Raw genomic sequence first — 21,321 nt, forward strand, 5'->3', positions numbered from 1 at the left:
TTATATCTTTTTAAGTAATGTTCGACAGGATTACCAACACAGACTGACGAGCTCAAATAGACAGACACCTTGAATATGGCAGACCAATCCGAACTCCTCTCTCGGCATGTCCAACCCACTCATTATCTCAGCCAATCATGGCTAGTGGGAACGTTGCTATCTTTTTCTGTGGCTTAACCAACAAGGCTCGTAATTTAACAATTGTATTCATATTTACAGATGACATGCAAGTTTGTTATTAAGGCACATGAAAGTTCATATGTTCAAGAAGGCGTTTCTGGGGGGGGGATAAACGTATTTTCGTTCAAACGGCTTTCCTGTGAAGTCGTGACTTGCAACATACGCCTAATTTCCTGAATCGGGTCACATATGGCATCTATGTGAGATGGTCTGAAATGTGTTGTTTATCCATATAGACAGACGGAGCAATGGTCTAAAGGATGTCTGGTCTTTTTACTGTGCTGGTATGGCGGTTCTGTTACCTTGGTAGGCTGTGAAATACCATGCGGAGTGTACAAGGCTGAGTTCTCTGATTAATTTAACTTATTCACTTTGTTGCGTCTTGCTCTTAAGTCACCCACTTTCACTTTTTCTCCGACCGTCATAATGATCAGTAGTTGTAACCTGCAGCAACATTCCTACACCTCCCCTTCTATGTTTTAACAGACAACACAAACGCATCACAAATTGACCCTATTCACTGGGACTTCATTAAAACACACTCCATTGGTTCCATGCCAGTTTTGGATTGTTTTCTTTCATTCATGTGATTTTGAAGAAAGGCAAACAAAGTCGTAACCAATCAATTTGTGTTCCAACCAATTCTTCCTGTTGCATTTAACTGGCTTGAACATGCGTGCATGTTCACATGCGCAGGCACACAAGTGGCAGTAATTGCATTGCATGGTTTTAGCTGCCCGGTGATGAGGCATAGTGTGAGGCCTTCTGTGTTGTGACTGGGAGGACAGTTCCATTGTCTGGTCTCTTCTTAAGGCAGAGACTCATCAATAGTGTTTGTTGGCCAAGAGTACTTAGAACCTCTGAACATAATTTGCAAACCAAATGCACACCGATTGTACATGTAGTATCGTGTGAGAAATTTTGTCTACAGTGGGTCGTCTTTAAAACAGTGTGCTGGGCAATCGTCAGACAAACGCTAGATCCACATTCGTTGCGATGTGTGCGAGCCGTGACAACTCAACACCCTCTAACGAAATGGCCTGCTCTCTCATTTTGCTGGATATTCTGCATGTAGTTGGGTTTTAAAGTGAGTTCCATTTGTTTAAATCTTTTTCTTTCAATTTGGCAAGCAAGTTGGCTCTAGTTAGCCTTTCATTACTACCCATCCCGGATCCGGGTTTTCTGTCATTAAAAACCCTGACTAGCATAGCCTAGCCTAGCGCCAGAGGGTAATCATAAAATATAATTTCATGAAATCACAAGTGGAATATTGCAATACACAGCTTAGCCTTTCGTTAATCCATCTGTCGTCTCAGATTTTGAAATTATGCTCTACAGCGAAAGCAATACATGCATTTGTGTAAATGTATCGATCGCTCGACAAAACAATAAGAACAGCTAGCGTCAGGTAACTCGGTAACAACATCCAGCAAAGCAATCAAATGGATCGTTTACCTTAGTTGATTTTCGGTTGGTTTCACTCACGAGACTCCCAGTTAGACAGCAAATGTTCCTTTTGTTCCATAAAGATATGCTTCACATCCAAATCCCTCCGTTTGTTTGTTGCGTCATGACCCAGGAATCCACTGGAAAAAGCGTTCGACAATGGCGAAAAAAATTCAAAATGATATCCATAATGTCCACATAAACATGTCAACCGTTGTTTCTGATCCAACTTCATTGTGTTTTTCACAAATCTATTCGATAATAAATCAACCGGCACAGTTGGCTTCTCACTAGAGCGAGAGAAACAATGGCTACCTTCTCAGATTTACGCATGAGTCACCCGGAGAGCCCCCACCTGTCCACTTGCTCAATTTGATTTTACAAGCTCATCCTTCAAAATAAAGGCCTGAAACTACGTCTAAAAGCTGTTGACACCTTAGGGAAGACATAGAAAAAGAGCTCTTATTGATGAGACTTCACATATGCAATAGGAAGGCTTTCGAACACAGAGCTCTCAAAATTAGTGCCACTTCCTGCTTGAAATTCTCAGGTTTTCACTTGCAATAAAAGTTCTGTTTAACTCAGACAAAATTCGTACAGTTTTGGAAACTTCAGAGTGTTTTCTATCCTAATCTGACTAGTATGTGCATATTCTAGTTTCGGGGGATGAGAAATAGGCAGTTTAAAATGGGTACGCATATTTTGCTATATGTTTAAATTGCGCCCCATTTCTTCCAGTTGAAGTCTTTAATTTGAGGAAAAGCAGTTGATTCAGCCTGGTATCTGAGCATCTAGGTTCATTTAGGTTCTTACTTGTTTCTGACTGAAAAGTTTACTAATTTGTTTAGCAAAAACATTCCCTATTCCCTCAACCCTCTTTAGGTGAAAGCATCGCATGCATGTGACCAATAGGGCCTGACCTATAGCCCATCATAATCACATCAATAAATTGGTTATAACAAACTCTGAACACAGTAATACGTGACATGCGGACGATGTGAAAAAGAAACTCGAAACGGGCAAATGTTTACTGGTTGCTCAGGAGGGAAAGGGGAAGTCAGATCTGTGGAAGACATTTGACTTAGTTGTGGAAACTACTGAAGATCAAGACAAAGGAGGGTATAGGAGCAAGCGTTGTGTGAGTATTGTGTGCCAAACAGTTGATGTTAGATTACAATATTATTATTTTTCTGACCATTTGGATCAGTGTAAACAACACTAAATAAGAGAACAGACTCTGCTACAAATGGGGGCAAAAATATAAAGCCTTTATTACAGCCGACTAAAAAGTTGCATTCATAGCTGAATTGCAGTTCATTTAATATTTAGCCTAATTATTCAAAGCTCCCTTATTTAATTTTAAAACTAAAATGTTTGATTGTATTTCAAAGCATGAATATCTCTTATGCTGTGTGATGGCATGAACAAATGATTGATTGATACAGTAGCATATGAACTCAGAAAAAAAAAAAAAACGTCCTCACTGTGAACTGCGTTTATTTTCAGCAAACTTAACATGTGTAAATATTTGTATGACCATAATATTAAACAACTGAGACAAACTGAACAAGTTCCACAGACATGTGACTGACAGAAATGGAATAATGTGTCCCTGAACAAAGGGGGTGTCAAAATCAAATGTAGCAGTCAGTATCTGGTGTGGCCACCAGCTGCATTAAGTACTGCAGTGCATCTCCTCTTCATGGACTGCATCAGATTTGGCAGTTCTTGCTGTGAGATGTTACCCCACTCTTCCACCAAGGCACCTGCAAGTTCCCGGACATTTCTGGGGGGAATGGCCCTAGCCCTTACCCTCCGATCCAACAGGTCCCAGGCGTGCTCAATGGGATTGAGATCTGGGCTCTTCGCTGGCCATGGCAGAACACTGACATTCCTGTCTTGCAGGAAATCACGCACAGAATGAGCAGTATGGCTGGTGGCATTGTCATACTGGAGGGTAATTTCAGGATGAGCCTGCAGGAAGGGTACCATATGAGGGAGGAGGCACGTAAAGCGTCGTCCAATTGACAAAAAATATTGCCGTAAAGAGTGTGATTTGCGACACAATGAAATAAACGATAGAAAAATGCCTATCGTTTCATATTGTGCTCTATTGTCACACGATATATATCGTCATACCGCCCAGCCCTAATTCCAGATGGCTGCCTCATGAAGCTGGTTGAGAGAATCCCAATCTGTCAAGGCAAAGGGTGGCTATTATGAAGAATTTCAAATATAAAATATATTTTGATTTGTTTAACCCCTTTAACACTATTTCATAGTTTTGATGTCCTCACTATTCTAAAATGTAGAAAATAGTAAAAAATTAAGAAAAACCCTTGAAGGAGTAGATGTTCGATTTTTGAGGGGGGGGCTTTTAGTGTATATGGATGATTTATACACATTTAACAGTTAGGCTATTGATTATAGACCTAATTATGTCGGGGTTTCCCCTCTCCTCAATATTCTTAGACAATTAGACTAAGGGCTGTTTCCTCGTCTCTGCTGATGCCTCTGCCACATTATCAATCCCAATATGCTGGTTAACTTTTCTATTATGCACATAGCGACAAAGGGAAAGGAGCCAATTCTACTGCGCACTGAAGATTGTTTCAGAACCGCGGACAGCGACCGTATCCAACGCGAGAGAAAGCGCATTGATAGTTGTATTAGTGTTGCATTATTATTTTGACATAATATAACCATATACAATTTCACTATCACGTCTTAGATTGATCGACTGTGTCATTCCCGTGGCCTCAGCAATGGATTAGACTACCAAGACAGGCGTCTTGTGCACCATGACATTTTTTTAAATAAATTGCGACTGCTTGGCTAAAGAAATCTTGGTCGACCTACAGCCTGTAGACCAAAAAATTGACCAGTCAACTAAATGGTTTTGCTGTTTGGCTGGATATGTGGTTAGTTTGGTTACTTTGCCTACACCTACACTTTGCAAACAACTCTTTCATTTCTTGTTTTTATTTAACCTTTATTTAAGTAGGCAAGTCAGTTAAGAACATTTTTTTTTATATACTATTGACGGCCTACATCTACGGGTGTAGCGTGAGTTTGTTTATTTGGATCCCAATTTAGCTTTTGCATAGGCATCAGCTACTCTTCCTGGGGTCCACAAAAAAACACAAAACAAGGACATTCGCACACATTTTTAAAATGCAACAATATACAAACAATACAACAAAAATAATACAAACAATACAACAAAAACATTTGTCTGTCTTAGCTTGTGCTTTTAGGTCCCCTCACAGTCCCTGCCGTTCCATGAGATGTTTAATCCATATTTTTTAAGGTAATTTTGCGGTTTGCTTGAGGGATTGGAGATGGAAGGGAGTTCCATGCGATCATGGCTCTGTATAATACCGTGAATTCATTTTGTACTTGGGGACTGTGAAGAGACCCCTGGTGGCATGTCTTGTGGGGTATGTATGGGTATCTGAGCTGAATGCTATTTGATTATGCAGACAATCTGGGATTTTCATCACGGAAACTAGAAGTGACGCATTTAATCTCTTGTCAACCAGGAAATACTGGCATGCAGGTTTTTGATATTAGTTATATATGTGCAGTTAAGGGAAAGGCGTGCTGCTCTATTTTGAGCCTGCTGCAGCTTTGCTAGGTCTTTATATGCTGCACTTGGCCCTAACTGGACAGTAATAAAGATGGGACAAGACCCTTAACAACTAGTACAGTTGATTTGTGTCAAAAACACAGAAAATATTTTTTATAACAGACATACCCCACCCCTTTTTAACAGCAACTTTGTCAATATGACTTGACCATGGTAATTGACCATCCAATGTTATAACGAGGAGTTTAGCTTCCTCAACTTGCTCAATGGTCACACCCTTTATGCACAACTCCAGCTGAGGTTTAGGTCTTAGAGAATGTTTTGAACCAAATACAATGCTTTTAGTTTTAGATGTCTTTAATAGCACATTATTAATCACCCATTCTGATACTGACTAACTCCTTATTTAGAATTTCAGTGAGCTCACTGACTTTGGGTGCTTTGTGTAAGACCAGTGGCAAATCACTTGTGAAAATAGAAATGGCCCAAGGCAACACCGCACATATCTGATGATGTAGCAGCTTGCTTAGAATAACACTTTCTGGGTTCTATTGGATAAATAACTCGCCAATGATGTGATTGCAGGTGCTGTAAAGCCAAAGCAAGTGAGTTTCTTCAATAACAATTTATGATCAATAACGACAGGCTGCACTGTAATCTAACAATACAGCTCCAACTATGTATCATTTTATTTTAATTACCCAATCATCTGTCAACTGAGTCAGTGTAGTAGAGGTTGAGTGCCCTTCTCTATATGCATGCTGAAAGTCAGTAGTTAACTTGTTCTCTGGAAAAAATAGCATTCTATTTAGTCAAATACAATTTTCTCAATCAATTTACTAAGAACAGCCACCAAACTGATTTAGGCGGCTGTTAGAGCCAACAAAAGGTGCTTTACTATTTTTAGGCAGTGGAATTACTTTAGCTTCCTCCCACACCTGCAGACACACACCCACTCATTTAGGCTTTGGTTAAAGATATAACAAATAGGGTAGTGGAATTACTTTAGCTTCCTCCCACACCTGCATACACACACCCACTCATTTAGGCTTTGGTTAAAGATATAACAAATAGGGTAGTGGCAATACAGTCTGCTACCATTCTCAATAGATTCCCATCAAGGTTGTCTTTTACCTGGTGGCTTATCATTATTGATGGATAGCAATAGTTTCCCCACCTCTCTCACATCAACTTGACCAAATTCAAAACAGTAATCCTTCTCTTATATTATTAGATATTTTATTTAAAAAAAATGATGGTTCACTTCTGAGTTTTTCCACTTTACTAATGCAATTGTCATTGAAGTGATTGGCAATATCGAAAGGTTTTGTTATAAGGGACAACCTAAATTAATGATAGATGAATTGGGTTTTCTGCCCATGATATAATTGAAGGTACTCAAGTATTTTTCCATTGTGTTTTATGTCATTTATCTTGGTTTGGTAGTATAATGTATTATTTTTATGTTTAGTGACAATGAGCAGCCTTCACTACTTTGCCACCTCTTGCATCATTTCTTTGGACCATCCAGTTGTTTTATTCATCAACCCAGGGGTGATAAAAGTTCTCAGTTAATTTCTTAAAAGGTCCATACTTGTCAACAATTGGCATGAATAGTTTTTACAAATACTTCCAGTGCTGCATCAGGATTCACTTCCTCATACACATCAGACCAAAGTATTCAGACCCTTTCACTTTTCCCCAATTTTGTTAAGTTAAAGCCTTATTCTAAAATGTAATTTTTAATCCTCATCAATCTCTACACAATGATAAAGTGTAAACAGGGTTTTAGATTTTTTTTGCAAACTTACTAAAACTAAAAAACATTTACGTATTCAGACCCTTTGTAATGAGACTCGGAATTGAGCTCAGGTGCGTCCTGTTTCCATTGAGCAACCTTGATGTTTCTACAACTTGATTGTAGTCCACCTGTGGTAAATTAAATTGATTGGACATGATTTGGAAAGGCACACACACACACCTGTCTATATAAGGTCCCACAGGTCGCAGTGCATGTCAGAGTAAAAACCAAGCCATGAGGTCAAAGGAATTGTCCGTAGTGCTCCGAGACAGGATTGTGTCATGGCACAGATCTGGGGAAGGCTACCAACAAATGTCTGTAGCATTGAAGGTACCCAAGAACAGTGTCCTCCATCATTCTTAAATGGAACAAGTTTAGAACCACCAATACTCTTCCTAGAGAGTCAGGGGAGAAGGGCTTTGGTCAGGAAGGTGACCAAGAACCCAATTGTCACTCTGACAGAGCTCCAGAGTTCCTCTGTGGAGATGGGAGAACCTTCCAGAAGGACAACCATCTCTGGTGGAATGCTGCAATCAGGCCTTTATGGTAGAGTGGCCAGACGGAAGCCACTCCTCAGTAAAAGGCACATGACAGCCTGCTTGGAGTTTGCCAAAAGGTACCTAAAGGACTCTCCGATCATGAGAAACAAGATTTTCTATTCTGGCTGAAACCAAGATGGAACTCTTTGGAAGAAAGCCAAGCGTCACGTCTGGAGGAAACCTGGCACCATCCCTACTGTAAAGCATAGTGGTGGGGGCATCATACTGTGGACATGTTTTTCAGCAGCAGGAACTGGGAGACTAGTCAGGATCGAGGCAAAGATGAACGAAGCAAAGTACAGAGATCCTTGATGAAACCCTGCTCCATAGTACTCAGGACCTCACTGGGGCAAAGATACACCTTCCAACAGGACAACGCCCCTAAGCACAAAGCCAAGACAACGCAGGAGTGGCCCAGCCAGAGCCCGGACTTGAACCCAACTTGAACATCTCTGGAGAGACCTTAAAATAGTTTTGCAGCAATGCTCCCCATCCAACTTGACAGAGCTTGAGAGGATCTGCAGAGAAGAATGGGAGAAACTCCTCAAATACAGGTCTGCCAAGCTTGTAGCATCATTTCCAAGAAGACTCCAGTCTGTAATCACTGCCAAAGGTGCTTCAACAAAGTACTGAGTAAAGGATCTGAATACTTATGTAAAGGTGAAATTTCCGTAAAAAAAAAAAATACATTTCCCAAAACTTCTAAACCTGATTTTGCTTTGTCATTATGGGGTATTTTGTGTGGATTGATCAGGAAAAAATACAATTGAATCCATTTTAGAATAAGGCTATAATGTAACAAAATATGGAAAAAGTTAAGGGGTCTGAATACTTTCTGAATGCACTGTACTCAATTTTCAGCATTTCCCTCGCTCAGACAACCAAAAATTAGCAAAAGTTGCCCAATTAGCTCGGCAGGTAGCATAGTGGTTAGAGCATTGGACTAGTAACCAAAAGGTTGCAAGATCAAATCCCCGAGCTGACAAGGTAAAAATCAGTTAACCTAGTGTTCCTAGGTCGTCATTGAAAATAAGAATTTGTTCTTAACTGACTTGCCTAGTTAAATAAAGGTAAAATAAAAAAAATGGGGGCGGCGACTTGTCGAGTGCAGTGCTCAAGTTCAGAATTGCTGTCATTCCAAACCCGTACAGCCCTGAGCCTGAGCACTGACGTCATTTATAGCATGTTACTGTACAGCCACTGTGTTCCATTTCAGGCTCTTATTAGTGCCCTAATCTGTAATTTTCAACCAGTATACGTGTACGAGTGTGAAGCGTTAAAGTTCAGAGACTGAGAAGATTAATGTCTTCTGAACATTAGGATAGACAGAATCATGAGGAAGCTAGCATGTCTCATTTGACTGTTGGGAGGATCTCCCTCTATAAAGGCCTTTTGATGCCTTTGAGACCAAAGACTCACCATGGGTTTATGTGGGAGGCTTTGACTGAACTGACAGGCCCAGGCCTAGTCCACTCATGGCCAGGTTCAAACGCTTGTCTGGGCAGGGAGGCTGATACATTACACACACTCACACACACCCTCATCGTCATGCACACACACTGTTGGCCTGGCACGTACCCTGTGGCTGCGGTTTGAAAAAGACAGCGTGTGGAATCTGACCCTGCTGAAGTTTCACTGCGTCAGGCACTCTTGCCAGCGCCCTGTGACACTTTTACTGCACTTTCTCAGATGGCATACTTTTGCCCCCCCCCCCCCCTATCCCACCATCAGACATGTCCCTGCAGCAATAGCCCTGCTCGCCTTTCCTTTTCCCTTTCTGTTTCGTCTCATCTCTTCCTCTCTCTTTGCTGCTCTCTCTCTCTGGCAGTGCTCTCTGATTACAACCACAGAGTGGAATACAGTCAACATCTCACACCAGAAATACTGTAATTTCCACCAGGACCTCTGCACCATAGTGAGGGAGGGGTGGCAACTCCATTATGCCAGACCTTTTAACTGGATAGTAATAGGAAATCCCCCCCCATGAGAGGGAATAGTGGGCAAATCCAGTTTGGCGCTGAGATATGGGGCACATCTGGGGCTGCTTTCAGTTGTTTTCAATTAGAGGTTTGCGCTCTCTGTCTCTCTGTCTGTCTGTTCTGTAGCCTGCCTCATCCACCTAGCAATTACTCCCAGACAGCCTCCCTCTGTGGGGCCCACTAACCTTGCCTTCTTGTGCCGTGTGGAACACAGGCCACACACACAAACCACTGCAATGGAGTGGACATCTGATGCCGCCCTAGCATTTAAGACCTGGCAGGGAGCATTAACATGGCAACTCAATTGCTTGTTGTTAGTTGGTCCACTTTCATGTCACTCCAGTGAATTACCACTTAATGAAGGCCCATTTGTAAGGATTCTGTCTCTGTGTGTCTTCACATCAACTTATCATGGTCTTCTATTTAGACCACTAATTGAATCAAGTGTGTTAGACCAGGTCTGGAACAAAAGCCTGCACCCCCTGTAGCTCTCTCGTGTAGTTGAGACTGGTGTGTGCGAGCAGAACCCGTGTAGTAGAGTCTGGTGTGGTTGTACTAGCATAAGTTCCATGTGACTGAACTTACCAAATGTTTTTTTTTTTTCTCTGCTTCCAGATCACATAAAAAGGAAAGCACGTCGGCGGCCATCTTGGGGGCGGGGCATCATTAGGAAGAAGAAGAGCTACAAGAAGGGAACGGAGGAAGAGGAGGATGAATGTGCGGTGCCTAAGCCGGAAACGGCGGTACCCAGCGACTCCTGTCTGACTCAGGACGAAGAGTCTTCCTGTGACACCATGGACCCTCAGCCCAACGGACACCACACACACCCTCACACACATGGCATCTCCACGGAGGAGGAGAGCTCCAATGAGGCCCCTAGGGGCCAGAGAACAGAGACCCAAGGGGAGAGCAACACAGGGATAGGGCCCAAGGAGGACGAGACACCAACTACAGACGACAAAGCCAAATCTACATCCACAGACAAAGACCTCCAGTCTAAAAGTGAGTCTTATTGTAAAAACAAGGAGCCTCAAGCCCAGGAGATCCAGACTAAAGATGAGGGGTTGTCATCTAAAGATGAAGCGCTCCAATCTAAAGATGAGGGTTCCCAAGCCAAAAGCGAGAACCCCCAAGCCAAGCCTAAGGAGGAAGGTTTCCAGCCCATGGATGTTGAGAAGGTCCAGCCTAAAGACGACGAGGTCCAGTCCAAGACTGAGCAGCAGTCGTCAGCCCCCACTTCGGCCACAGCACCCCCTGTCTCTCGGGAGTGTGTGAACGGGAATGAGTCCATGGACAGCCTGGATTCCCAGGCCCTCAAGAGCTCTGAGACAGAGGGGCCTACAGCGGTCGAAGGTGAAGCGTCAGAGGGGGAAGAGGAAGAAGTGTCGGCGTCTGCAGTGAGCAGAGGAACTCAGGAGCGCCGTCCCCAGGACGGTAGGACAGGAGACACGGAGACGGGCAAGGAGGAGCAGGACAGAGAAGGTACTGAGGGGTTATCTGTGGTTAACTTTGACCTATTCCTAGTGCATCACCACACTCATAGCTGTCTTGGGGTAGAATCCTGACTTGATATATGTATGTCTAACTCGGACTTTAAATAATGCATCATGTCAATGGGTTAATTTGAGTTACTCTGAGTACAGATGGCAAGTTCTGATCTTTCTCCGAGAGCACCAGACAGAAACACGTCACACAGATTTTAACAGTCAGCCTAACCTCGCATGACTTTTTCATTCACTGTAAAATAACCAAAATATTATAATTTTGTTGATTGTCATCCAAGACATTTGATTTACACTGGGTTAGCTTGTAAAACGACAGGGCGTGAATTATCCAAGACATATGGCATGTGAAATATGAAATACTATCCTTTAGTCTACACAGACAGCATATTTCAATGAAACCCTCAAAAGTCTGAGGTCTTGTACCTTTGTAGACTATCCAAAACCACTCTTAAGATTTATCCTCAAAAACAGTTTTTACTGCAAAAAATATTCACAAGGTTAGCTTTTTTCTTTCACATAATTTTTTCTTCGGTCTTTAACCCTTGGCCGTTCATTTAGTGGCGTGTAGTGTCTGGGACAAGCCGATAGGCCTGTGAGTTTGCCAGCATGTGTGCGTGTGCACATGCGTTTGTGTCTGCATGCGTACGTACACAATACAACTTTACAGTACGTGTGTGTGAGGTTTCTGGGACAAGCCAATAGGCCTGTGTGTGTGATTAACGACTTAGGGCTGTGGATTATAAGGGGCCAGCTGGAAGCCTGGAGCTACTTGGTGATTTGGGTGGCCTTGGTAGTAGAGGTGGCCGGGGGAGATTTCTGCTTCCTCTGTTGTGGATTTTTTGGATCCTACAGACAGTGTATTACCACGAATGCTGGTAGCAGAAAACTGTAAGCCAACAGATCACAGGCTCTGAATGTAGAGGGGCAGCTATTCTCATCTTTGATTGTCAGGCCTTTGCTTTCATCCAAACAAGCCTTGGCGTATGGATATGCTATGGTTCAGTATGTTCTAATAACTGATGGTGATTAACATATAGGTCAAAGGTGAGATTGTAGGTGGGCTGTATCGTTGACCTGTTCTCTCTTCCTGTTCCAGGCTGGTCCAAGGGGAGGAAGTGCAGAATGAGACAATTAGAGCAGTCAAAGGCATCAACTGAAGGAACAGAGGAGCCTCCACAGACCCCTCCACCACCGACACTAGTGGTCGATCAACAGCGACTCACGGTAAGGGATGGTGTGTGTGTGTGTTACCTCTATTTTCTGCTGAACATATCCCCGAGTATGAAAGTAATGAGTTGGGTAATGGTGGTTGTGTGTTGTATTTTAAGCACAATGCCCTTCCACAGCTTACTGTTTTGTGAAAACGCCATTCATCCATTCATGTTATCTTCAATGAGACCATTTTAAGCAGTGCCATCCCTCCAGTCATTTCCTAGCTGCATTATAACTGGCAATGTCCCCTTCCTAATCCCAGCCACACTACACGCTCATCTCCAAGGCTTCCCTGCACACCGCTTTAATCCATCCCTTTCATCCCTTCGTTCTGTCGCTCCCAAGCCCAGAGCACTCAACATTAGAGACTAATTCTGTCTCTCAGATGGGAGAAAATCACCAGTCATTTTAATGGGCCCTAGTCAATGCTGTTGAGCAGCTGAGGGAAGTAAAGGAGCATGATGGGGTGGTGTAGACTGACATTGAAGGAAGGAGAAAGAGTGGTTGGGGGGGGACTGGCCCCTAATCCTCCCCAGGCTCTTCATGCCTTCTCTGGGTTTGCTGGTGTCACTCTCCCCCTTTTCAGATGGATGCTCCTGATTCCCCAGCCTAATATCGTCTCCTCGTGCTCTGTTGGAGACCCCAGTCTGCCCTCACTGTGTGGGTGTGTGCGCGCGCGCAACGAGAGACACTCTACATCCCTATCATCCAAGAGGAAGGTTCCAATTTAAGTAGCAGGCAACAGGGCATCTCCACGTCTTCAGTCAATCAACAGGTGTTGTTCCTTCCATACAGCCATTTTAAGAATGCAGCCAGGACATGACTCAAACATGAGGCGCTAGCTCTGCGCTCTCTGCTCTCCACACTACGCTCCGTCAAGTTGGTCTCTGAATAGATTGACAGGATAAATGTATGAAACGATTCCCAGGCACTTTGCACGGTCACACTTAGGTTCCACCTAATACCCTGGGTGTAAATTGGAGCTGTGCTCTCTCTTCACTCCCTTAACCCTCTCTCTTTTCCCAGGGACTCTTCTCTCTACCAACCAACCACCCAAACGGCCCTGTTAAGAACAGGAAGATACAACATAGATGTGATCTAATAGGTGTAGAGGAAGTGTTTCTGTGTCACGCGCTCCTTCCCTGCTATCAAATCATTATCTCCCCGTTGTTTGCATCGCCGCAGGGTGGCGGCAGAGATTGAGGGATGCGTGGTTCCCGCCTCTCCTCTCGCCTGATGGTGGCGTCTCTCAAAGTGATTGACAGGTCTGGTCACAGACTGGTCGCGGTGGACCGACGCTCCCGTTAAAGACGTAGAGCCATGAGTCGTGGGTGGCTGACGCCACGAACCGTGGGAACGCTCCCTCCCTGTGAACGCGCATTGCACTAATCTGGAGGCTTATTTGTTAGGCGGTAGAAAGAAGAGATATCTTTAAGAAACAGATTGTGAAAAGAGTGCACTGTGAATAATTGCTTTTTCATCCACCAGGATGAAAGACAGAACAAATTGAATTTCCGGTGAGCGGGGTGAGAGTGCGTTTAAGGCTGATATCTCCACAGTGGTCGGTAGGGCTGGCTCGCTGCCTGATATTAGGAGAGGAGTGGTGTGGCACGTTCTGGTACTCCTCTCATCTTCTCTTAAATTCAAATTCATTGATTGGAGAAGTCTCATTTACTTCTGACATTTAACTTAGATTGCAGGGCACCTGGAAACCCATTTAGAATTAGCAAGAAATCTGCTAGTTTGTTCAGTCCTCACACTGAGGTTCTGGAAATGGTTTGGCTCCAGCAGTGTTCTTCAACCCTGCTCCTGGAAAGTTACATAGGGTGTAGACTTTTGTTGCAGCCCAGCACCAACACACCTGATTCTACTTAATAGCCTGCTTCTTGGTGTTTAGTTGAGTCAGGCACGTTGATGCTGAGCGAAAGTTTAAAAAAAATACATTCTTGATTAGATAAGTATTCAACCCCCTTACTCAATACATGTTAGAATCACCTTTGGTAGTGATTACAGCTGTGAGTCTTTCTGGGTAAGTCTAAGAGCTTTCCAAACCTGGAGTGTGCAATATTTGAGTTATTCTTGAAAAAAGTGTTCAAGCTCTGTCAAATTGGTGTTTGATCATTGCAAGACAACCATTTTCAGGTCTGGCTATAGATTAAGTCAAAACTGTAACTCGGCCACTCAGGAACATTCCCTGTCTTCTTGGTAAGCAACTCCAGTGTAGATTTGGCCTTGTGTTTTAGGTTATTTTCCTGCTGAAAGGTGAATTCATCTCCCAGTGTCTGGTGGAAAGCAGATTGAACCAGGTTTTCCTGCAAACATGTTGTTTTTATCAGGCTTCCTTTGATACTCTGTCAATTAGGTTAGCTTTGTGACGTAACTACAATGTTGTAGATCCGTCCTCAGTTTTCTCCTAGAGCAGCCATTAAACTGTTTTAAAGTCCACATTGGCGATATCACTGAGCAGATCTTTTGTATGGGTCTAAAAATAAGCACATCATTTAACAGTTAAAATGTTTTACCATTTAATGTGGCCCAGGACGCTTTCATCTGATTGTCAAAAATCACTTCAAAAAAGTAGGCTTCCTGTGCGCATGTTCGTCCACTCCAAAATAATCCAAACATTGCAATGCATGTACACTCGCGCCATTTGATGAATAGACATTACAGAACCCCAAAAAGTGTGCCTAATGACGTTCGGCCATTGCCATTGATTAGGCCTACATTAATTGATACGTCTTGCTGCCAAATTGACTTTTTTTTTTTGTCTGAAAAGTCGGGACACCTAAAATGGGGCTGAAACTGTCCTGGGAAAAACGAGGTGGTTAACTTATAACACACACACAGTCAATTTACTAGACTAGGCTACAATGTGTAGGCCTATTACCATGAATTTCAAATAGACCTACTGGTAGCCAGTGATGTAGTGTTAAACAAATATGTGGGTAAACTCTGATTGCTGGTGATGGTGGAAAAAAAGTAACGTACCCTATACTTTAAATGCGATTTCTGATAAGGTGGGTAAACTGCATTTAGTTGCGTTTACTCTCCACTACACCACTGCCGGTAGCCTTACCCTCTCAGCAGAGACAATTTTACACACATGAATACCTGCAGAACAGGTAGCCTACATTCAATATAAAACACAAGTTGAATCAAAACATGTTTACACCCTAGTTCATGAGTTGTCCATATTTCATGAGTTCAATGTTTGGAGTCTTCACAGATCGTGTGACATAAAACACAACCTTTCTTTCCTTATATTAATTACATTTATGACCGTGTTATTTGTAATTATTAAGCATTTAACAATTGAAATAGAACATTGAACTTAAACCCTGTACAATTCCTGGACCTTGGAGAAATGCACTGTAAGTGTAACTAGGCCTGTGTAACAGTTCATTATGTTTCTCCGTGAAAACAGTTCTCATGGGCGCACAAATCCAAAATATTGTAGGCCTATGCCTTTGCAAAATTGAATGCTTTTAACCAAAAGAATCAGCTATAGGCCTTCTGTCATTTAATGTTGGATGCGCATTGGTGTGTAGCTGTAGGCTAGTGATCTAGTGATATTGGCAGCCATCATCAGCCGATCCAGGAAACAACAAATATTGGTAGAAAATTATAAGGCAAAATAATTAGTCTACTACTTCTGGCCACGTATGACACAGAGAACACCAATAGGCTACCTGCCTGCACCTGAAAAACAAAGCAATGAGTGCTCTAAACAGCTGAATGATAAAAGCAAACCATGATGAATCAACGGATAAATATAATGCATTGGAATAAAAGCCATTTTTTAATCAATGGCGCATGGCAAACAAATGGACAAAAGGAGCAAGTACAAAGGAAAATCTGTTTTTAAAGGAGCTCAGCACTACTGCGTGGACAGTGCCGTAGGCAGGGAGACTGTTTGTGCAGCCACGTAGAAATAAATGGTTTATACCATGAGGGAGGTGGGAATCGTTTCAATTGGATGTTTTGATTTTCTATTTTTACCACTGTAAAACATTTACCACTTATCTTTATTTAGATCTTTGGTTGCATTTAGGGGAGCTATTGTCTCATTCTGGGAAAAAGTCAAGGGTGTGAATACTTTCTGAAGGCACTGTAAGTGCCCTAGATTGCAGCAGAATCATCATCTATCAGGGAATCAATTCAAATGATTCTATCCACCTCGCCAAAGAACACTCGGGCTGGGCTACAAGACTTGACCGGGGCAATTTTCCTTAGATTTGTTTTACACAGCTGCAAATGCCCCGTGTGCATTCATTGGCTGTTACACTGAAGAGTTCTCTCTCCCCTGTTGCCTGACTATTACAGCATGTCAAGATTTCCCATTTCAGAGCCGTCCGTCCACAGAAATGGCCCCATTTTCAGTTTGTCGTGTCTGCCCATTTCCAGCACTAATAACAGCATGGTTCCATCCGGAGAGGGAGGGAGGCGGCTATTCTGAATGCCTGCTAGGGGAAGAAAACTGCTTAATGGCCGGAGCGACGCGTTTTGATTGTCAATAGAAATAAATAACTTTTGGGATGCTTCCTTTTCATTTGTACTCATTCCCGCTGATGTCCTTGACAGAGCGACCATTTGCATGTGATAATAGCTTTGCGTTTGGAGACCTGTCGTTTTGAAAAGGCTTCCATCCACATCGGCAACCAGTTACGGCACCATATCATGAAAACAAACGTGTGCGCCGAGATACACACACACACACACACACACACACACACACACACACACACACACACACACACACGTCCAAAACCACTCTCTGTAAGTGACTAACACACACACTGCAAATGTCGTCGCCCCCACCACCACACACACACTTTAATCCGCATTGTCAAAAGCGTTTTTGTGTGAAAGTGCATTTTTTGGGACATGCGTTCATTTATGTCTGAGCTGTCAGATTGGGCCTGAGGCTTGTTTGGTTTTGCTTTTGACACAAGACCGGAGATGAAAGGAGAGGGAGAGGAAAAAATGGAGATGTAGAAAAATTAGAAAAGGAAGGAGATGAGAGAAAAGAGGGAGAGTAGAGGAAGAGAATAGACTTTCCGAAGTTATCCCAGATAAAAGACAGCTATAGTCCAGGGATCATCAACTAGATTCAGCTGCGGGATGATTTTTTTGTCTTGAGCGGTGGTTAGGGGCCTGGGAAATAATTACAAATAATTTGTGGACTGCTAATTGACCGCAAGAAGCCCAAACAGATATAGCATTTGACTAGAACATAATCATTTCAAACCTTGCTTACATCTCTCTATTAAGCGTGGGAATACTTTGGAACAGATTTCCAAAATCTTAATCACTTGGAGCTGATTTGATGGTGTTTTTACAGTCATATGTCCAACATTAACACCCCCCAAAACAGAATAAAATCCTGCTATAGACCGGGCTAGACCTAATTGCTGACCTCATCCACTTGTGAGTCTGTTACAGCTGGAACTGAGAACTCCAGCAGTCAGTCAGCCCCTCTCGCTCTATTCTCAGTGCTCTCTTAATCAGCAGCAAACTCCTACATTGCAAGGCAGGCGCCAAAGCACTGTGCTTGTTGAGTATAATCTCACCGAGCACTACTGGAGTGAATATTGTACTTGAGCTAAAGGAAGAATTGAACTTCCAAGCTAGAGAGAGAAGCAGATTTCACTTCTGTCTGAGACACGGGAGACTAAGTGTTTTACTGCTCTGTACTTCTCTTTGAAACACCTGCAATAAGTTTATTTGCTTTTTATTTCTCTATTTTTAGAGAGGAGATGGTCTGTAGATGAAGTTTGCCAAAGGTGTGAATCATCTTTTATTCCCCATACCATGCCCCTGACACAGCTAAGTCCCCTCACCATGAGCCTAGCGTCCATACCAGATTAACTTCTTAACACCTGTTGATCATGTCCAGATCACATCACCAGGTCAACCACCTGCCCCGGTCTCCATCACATCTTTCCATCATAGCCTTTAATTTGCACTCTGGCACTGAGTCGGTATCTAGTGACACCTGTTCATCATGTCCCTCATAACACCTGCCGGTCATGTCCAGGCCACATTATCAGACCACCACCGTCACCTGGCCCGCTTTCCATCACATCATCATCATCACACCCCTTCAGTCCATCATGTTGAAGGTCTGACGGTGGCCTTTAACTTATCTGCTTATCTGCTGTGGATGCTAGCCTCATGTGTCTTTGAGTCTGTAGGGAGTAGCGAGTGAGGGCGCTGCATAATTTGATTCCTCCATCATATTCACATTAGTCATGACACAGACCCTGGACCCCTCTGAGGTGTCAGCCTTGTGATACTTTATATGTGTTACGCAACTCTGTGTGTCCTCGCACTCCCAATCCGTGTGACTTGGCAGTGTCTCCCGGGCCTTTCACTCCTTTCTGGAGATTGGAATTTGTGTTGCAACAGTTGCAAATCACCCACTACACTCCTCTCCTTCCCTCCTTCTTTCCCGTTATTTCAACTCTGTAGATTTTCTCTTGAAGCGTGAATCATTTATATTTCATCCTTAACACAGGCAAGACAAGATTACATAAAAATTAAAAGGGGAAAGTTCCTCTCTCTAAAGGCTGATTTTGAAAGCTTAATAACATCGCTGGTGGGGATGGATACTGTGTCGCTTCCAGTTACTCTCCCCCCGCTCTTTGTGCTTCTCTCACTTTCTGCCTCTTTCTCCCCATCTTGCTCTGCCTCTATTTTTCTTTCTCCCCCTCTGCCACTCTCACTTGCTGCACTTAAATCCCAGGGCTACAGCGGCAGGCTCACCTGTGTGTTTTCTACCAGCCTACACAGCCCTCTGCAGCCTTCCTGACACCAACACAGCTCTTAACACCAATGAAGAGTCGTGTTCAGCATTGCTCCTGATGCTGCGATCAACACTGACACACTGTCCTCCATATTAAACGCTACGAAAAGGTCTTGCAATGCACGAAGACCCGATAGACTGGCAAAACCAGATGGTCAATCACACTTAATATAGCTATCACAACATTATCCAGTGATCTCATAATATCAGCACATGACCATAATGTATTCGCTCCTTCCCTTTTTTAGAAACATTCTAAAAGTTTTGTGGGGTGACTGCTTATCACAAGTTTAGTGTGAAATGTGCTTTACCAGTAAGGGATTATCACTGATTAAGGGCTGGTGTTAAGTAACGCTAACATTTATACACTAATAACCACCTGCTCTGCAGGGTGAGACATTTTTATATGCCAATGTAACACTAACCTACATGTAAGTCATCAGCGCTCCAGTTCAAAGCATTCGCACCCCATGCTGTGACTATTTCTGTACCCCGTCATAAGCTGTGACCTGGTCTCCATTTCAGACATTCAAAGGGCTGGGCTCTAGGAGCACTGTGTGTGTGTGCTTTGACGAGTTGGTAGGGTGTGTGTTCCAGGATAGAGATGTTGGTCATAACTGGTGTCCTGTTCTCAGGTTGTCTTATATTCTTAGGATCACAGACAGCCTGTCAGTGGCCTTGTTAGCTGCCTTTAGTGGGCTGAAACATGCAGGGAACGCAGCCGCATTGAGTTGGCAGTGTGTTTACAGACGGGTCTGTGTGTGTAGGTATGTGTCTGCAGTGTTAGGTGTGTGTTTGGGGAGACGTGTGTGTGTGTGTGTGTGTGTGTGTGTGCGCGCACTGTTGGCACACTGATGTAGTCATCTGCCTGGCCGCATGCTGTGCTTCAGCTGATAGGACAGAGTTTAAAGCCATGGCTATGACACCTCGTCTTCCCGTCCTCTCTTGTTTCGTTCTCTCCCTTGCTCTTTCTTTCCCCCTCTCTCCCCCTCCTCCTCTGTACCTTAGAGGGTCCATCAGCAAAATAAGAGGGTAGAGAGAGGGAGAAGAGGCTGAGCGAGAGGACAGGGGGATAAAGATGTGCTGTGATGGGAAGGAGGGTGGTGGGGAGAGGTGCCTTTAATGGTCCGTATCACAGCCCCCTTTAACAGACTGGATTACTGCTCCTTTGTGTGCTGGGAGCTCACTACCTCAGGGGGTCCGCTAGCCCCACCACACACACACACACACACACACACACACACACACACACACACACACACACACACACACACACACACACACACACACACACACACACACACACACACACACACACACCCACTGTCACTATTGGCCTGGGCAACTGGAAAAAGGCACAGCACTCTGATTAAATCAGCTGGCTAACAAGGAGAGAGAGGGGGAGGGCGGGAGAGGGGAGATGTTTAGAGAGACGAAAGGTAACGGATTTTAGGACTAAAGGGGATAAGATTAGAAGCAGAGGCCTAGATGTGGAGAGACAGGTTGAAAAGGAGGGGGAATTTATATACTGAACAAAATATACACACCATGCAACAATTTCAAAAACGTTACTTAGTTCAAATATGGAAATCAGCCCATTGAAATAAATTCATTAGGCCCTAAAATTTATGGATTTTACATACATGAAAACCAGTCAGTATCTGATGTGACATCTCCTTCACATAGAGTTGATCAGGCTGTTGATTGTGGCCTGTGGAATATTGTCTATGCGAAGTAGCTGGAGATTGGCGGGAACTGGAACAGAAATACTCAGTGGGTGGCATGTGAGTATGCAGATCATGGAAGAACTGGGACATTTTCAGCTTCCAGGAATTGTGTACGGATCCTTGCGACATGGGGCTGTGCATTATCATGCTGAAACATGAGGTGATGGCGGCGGATGAATGGCACGACAGTGGGCCTCAGGATCTCGTCACGGTATGTCTGTGCATTCAAATTTTCCATCGTTGTTCGCAGCGGTCTAAGGCACGGCATCTGTGCAAGAGGCGTCACTACAGTCCCTGGTTCATATCCAAGCTGTATCACGTCCGGCCGTGATTGGGAGTCCCATAGGGCGGCACACAATTGGCCCAGCGTCGTCCGGGTTTGGCCGGGGTAGGCCGTCATTGTAAATAAGAATTTGTTCTTAACTGACTTGCCAAGTTAAATAAACATTTCAAAATTATATATATATATACACACACTTACCATAACCCCACCGCTATCATGGGGCACTCTGTTCACAATGTTGACATCAGAAAACCG

General features: G+C 43.5%; 1 protein-coding gene across 2 annotated transcripts in view; it reads left to right on the top strand.

The window, feature by feature from the left end:
* The window catches only part of LOC129817184 (ATPase family AAA domain-containing protein 2B-like), a 117,635-nt gene that overhangs the window by 87,235 nt on the left and 9,079 nt on the right, over positions 1-21,321 (top strand). The window contains exons 25-27 of one of the 2 annotated variants that reach the window (XR_008753669.1): positions 10,150-11,016; positions 12,136-12,263; positions 12,838-13,026. Coding sequence is in view for 1 of the 2 variants with exons in the window: in XM_055872178.1 (XP_055728153.1) it covers positions 10,150-11,016; positions 12,136-12,263 (995 nt within the window). In the remaining variant the exon portion in view is untranslated. The remainder of the gene's footprint in view (positions 1-10,149; positions 11,017-12,135; positions 12,264-12,837; positions 13,027-21,321) is intronic. The other variant, XM_055872178.1, reaches the window with a different exon arrangement.

Source organism: Salvelinus fontinalis, chromosome 20 (assembly GCF_029448725.1).
Source record: "Salvelinus fontinalis isolate EN_2023a chromosome 20, ASM2944872v1, whole genome shotgun sequence".
Taxonomy (NCBI): Eukaryota; Metazoa; Chordata; class Actinopteri; order Salmoniformes; family Salmonidae; genus Salvelinus; species Salvelinus fontinalis.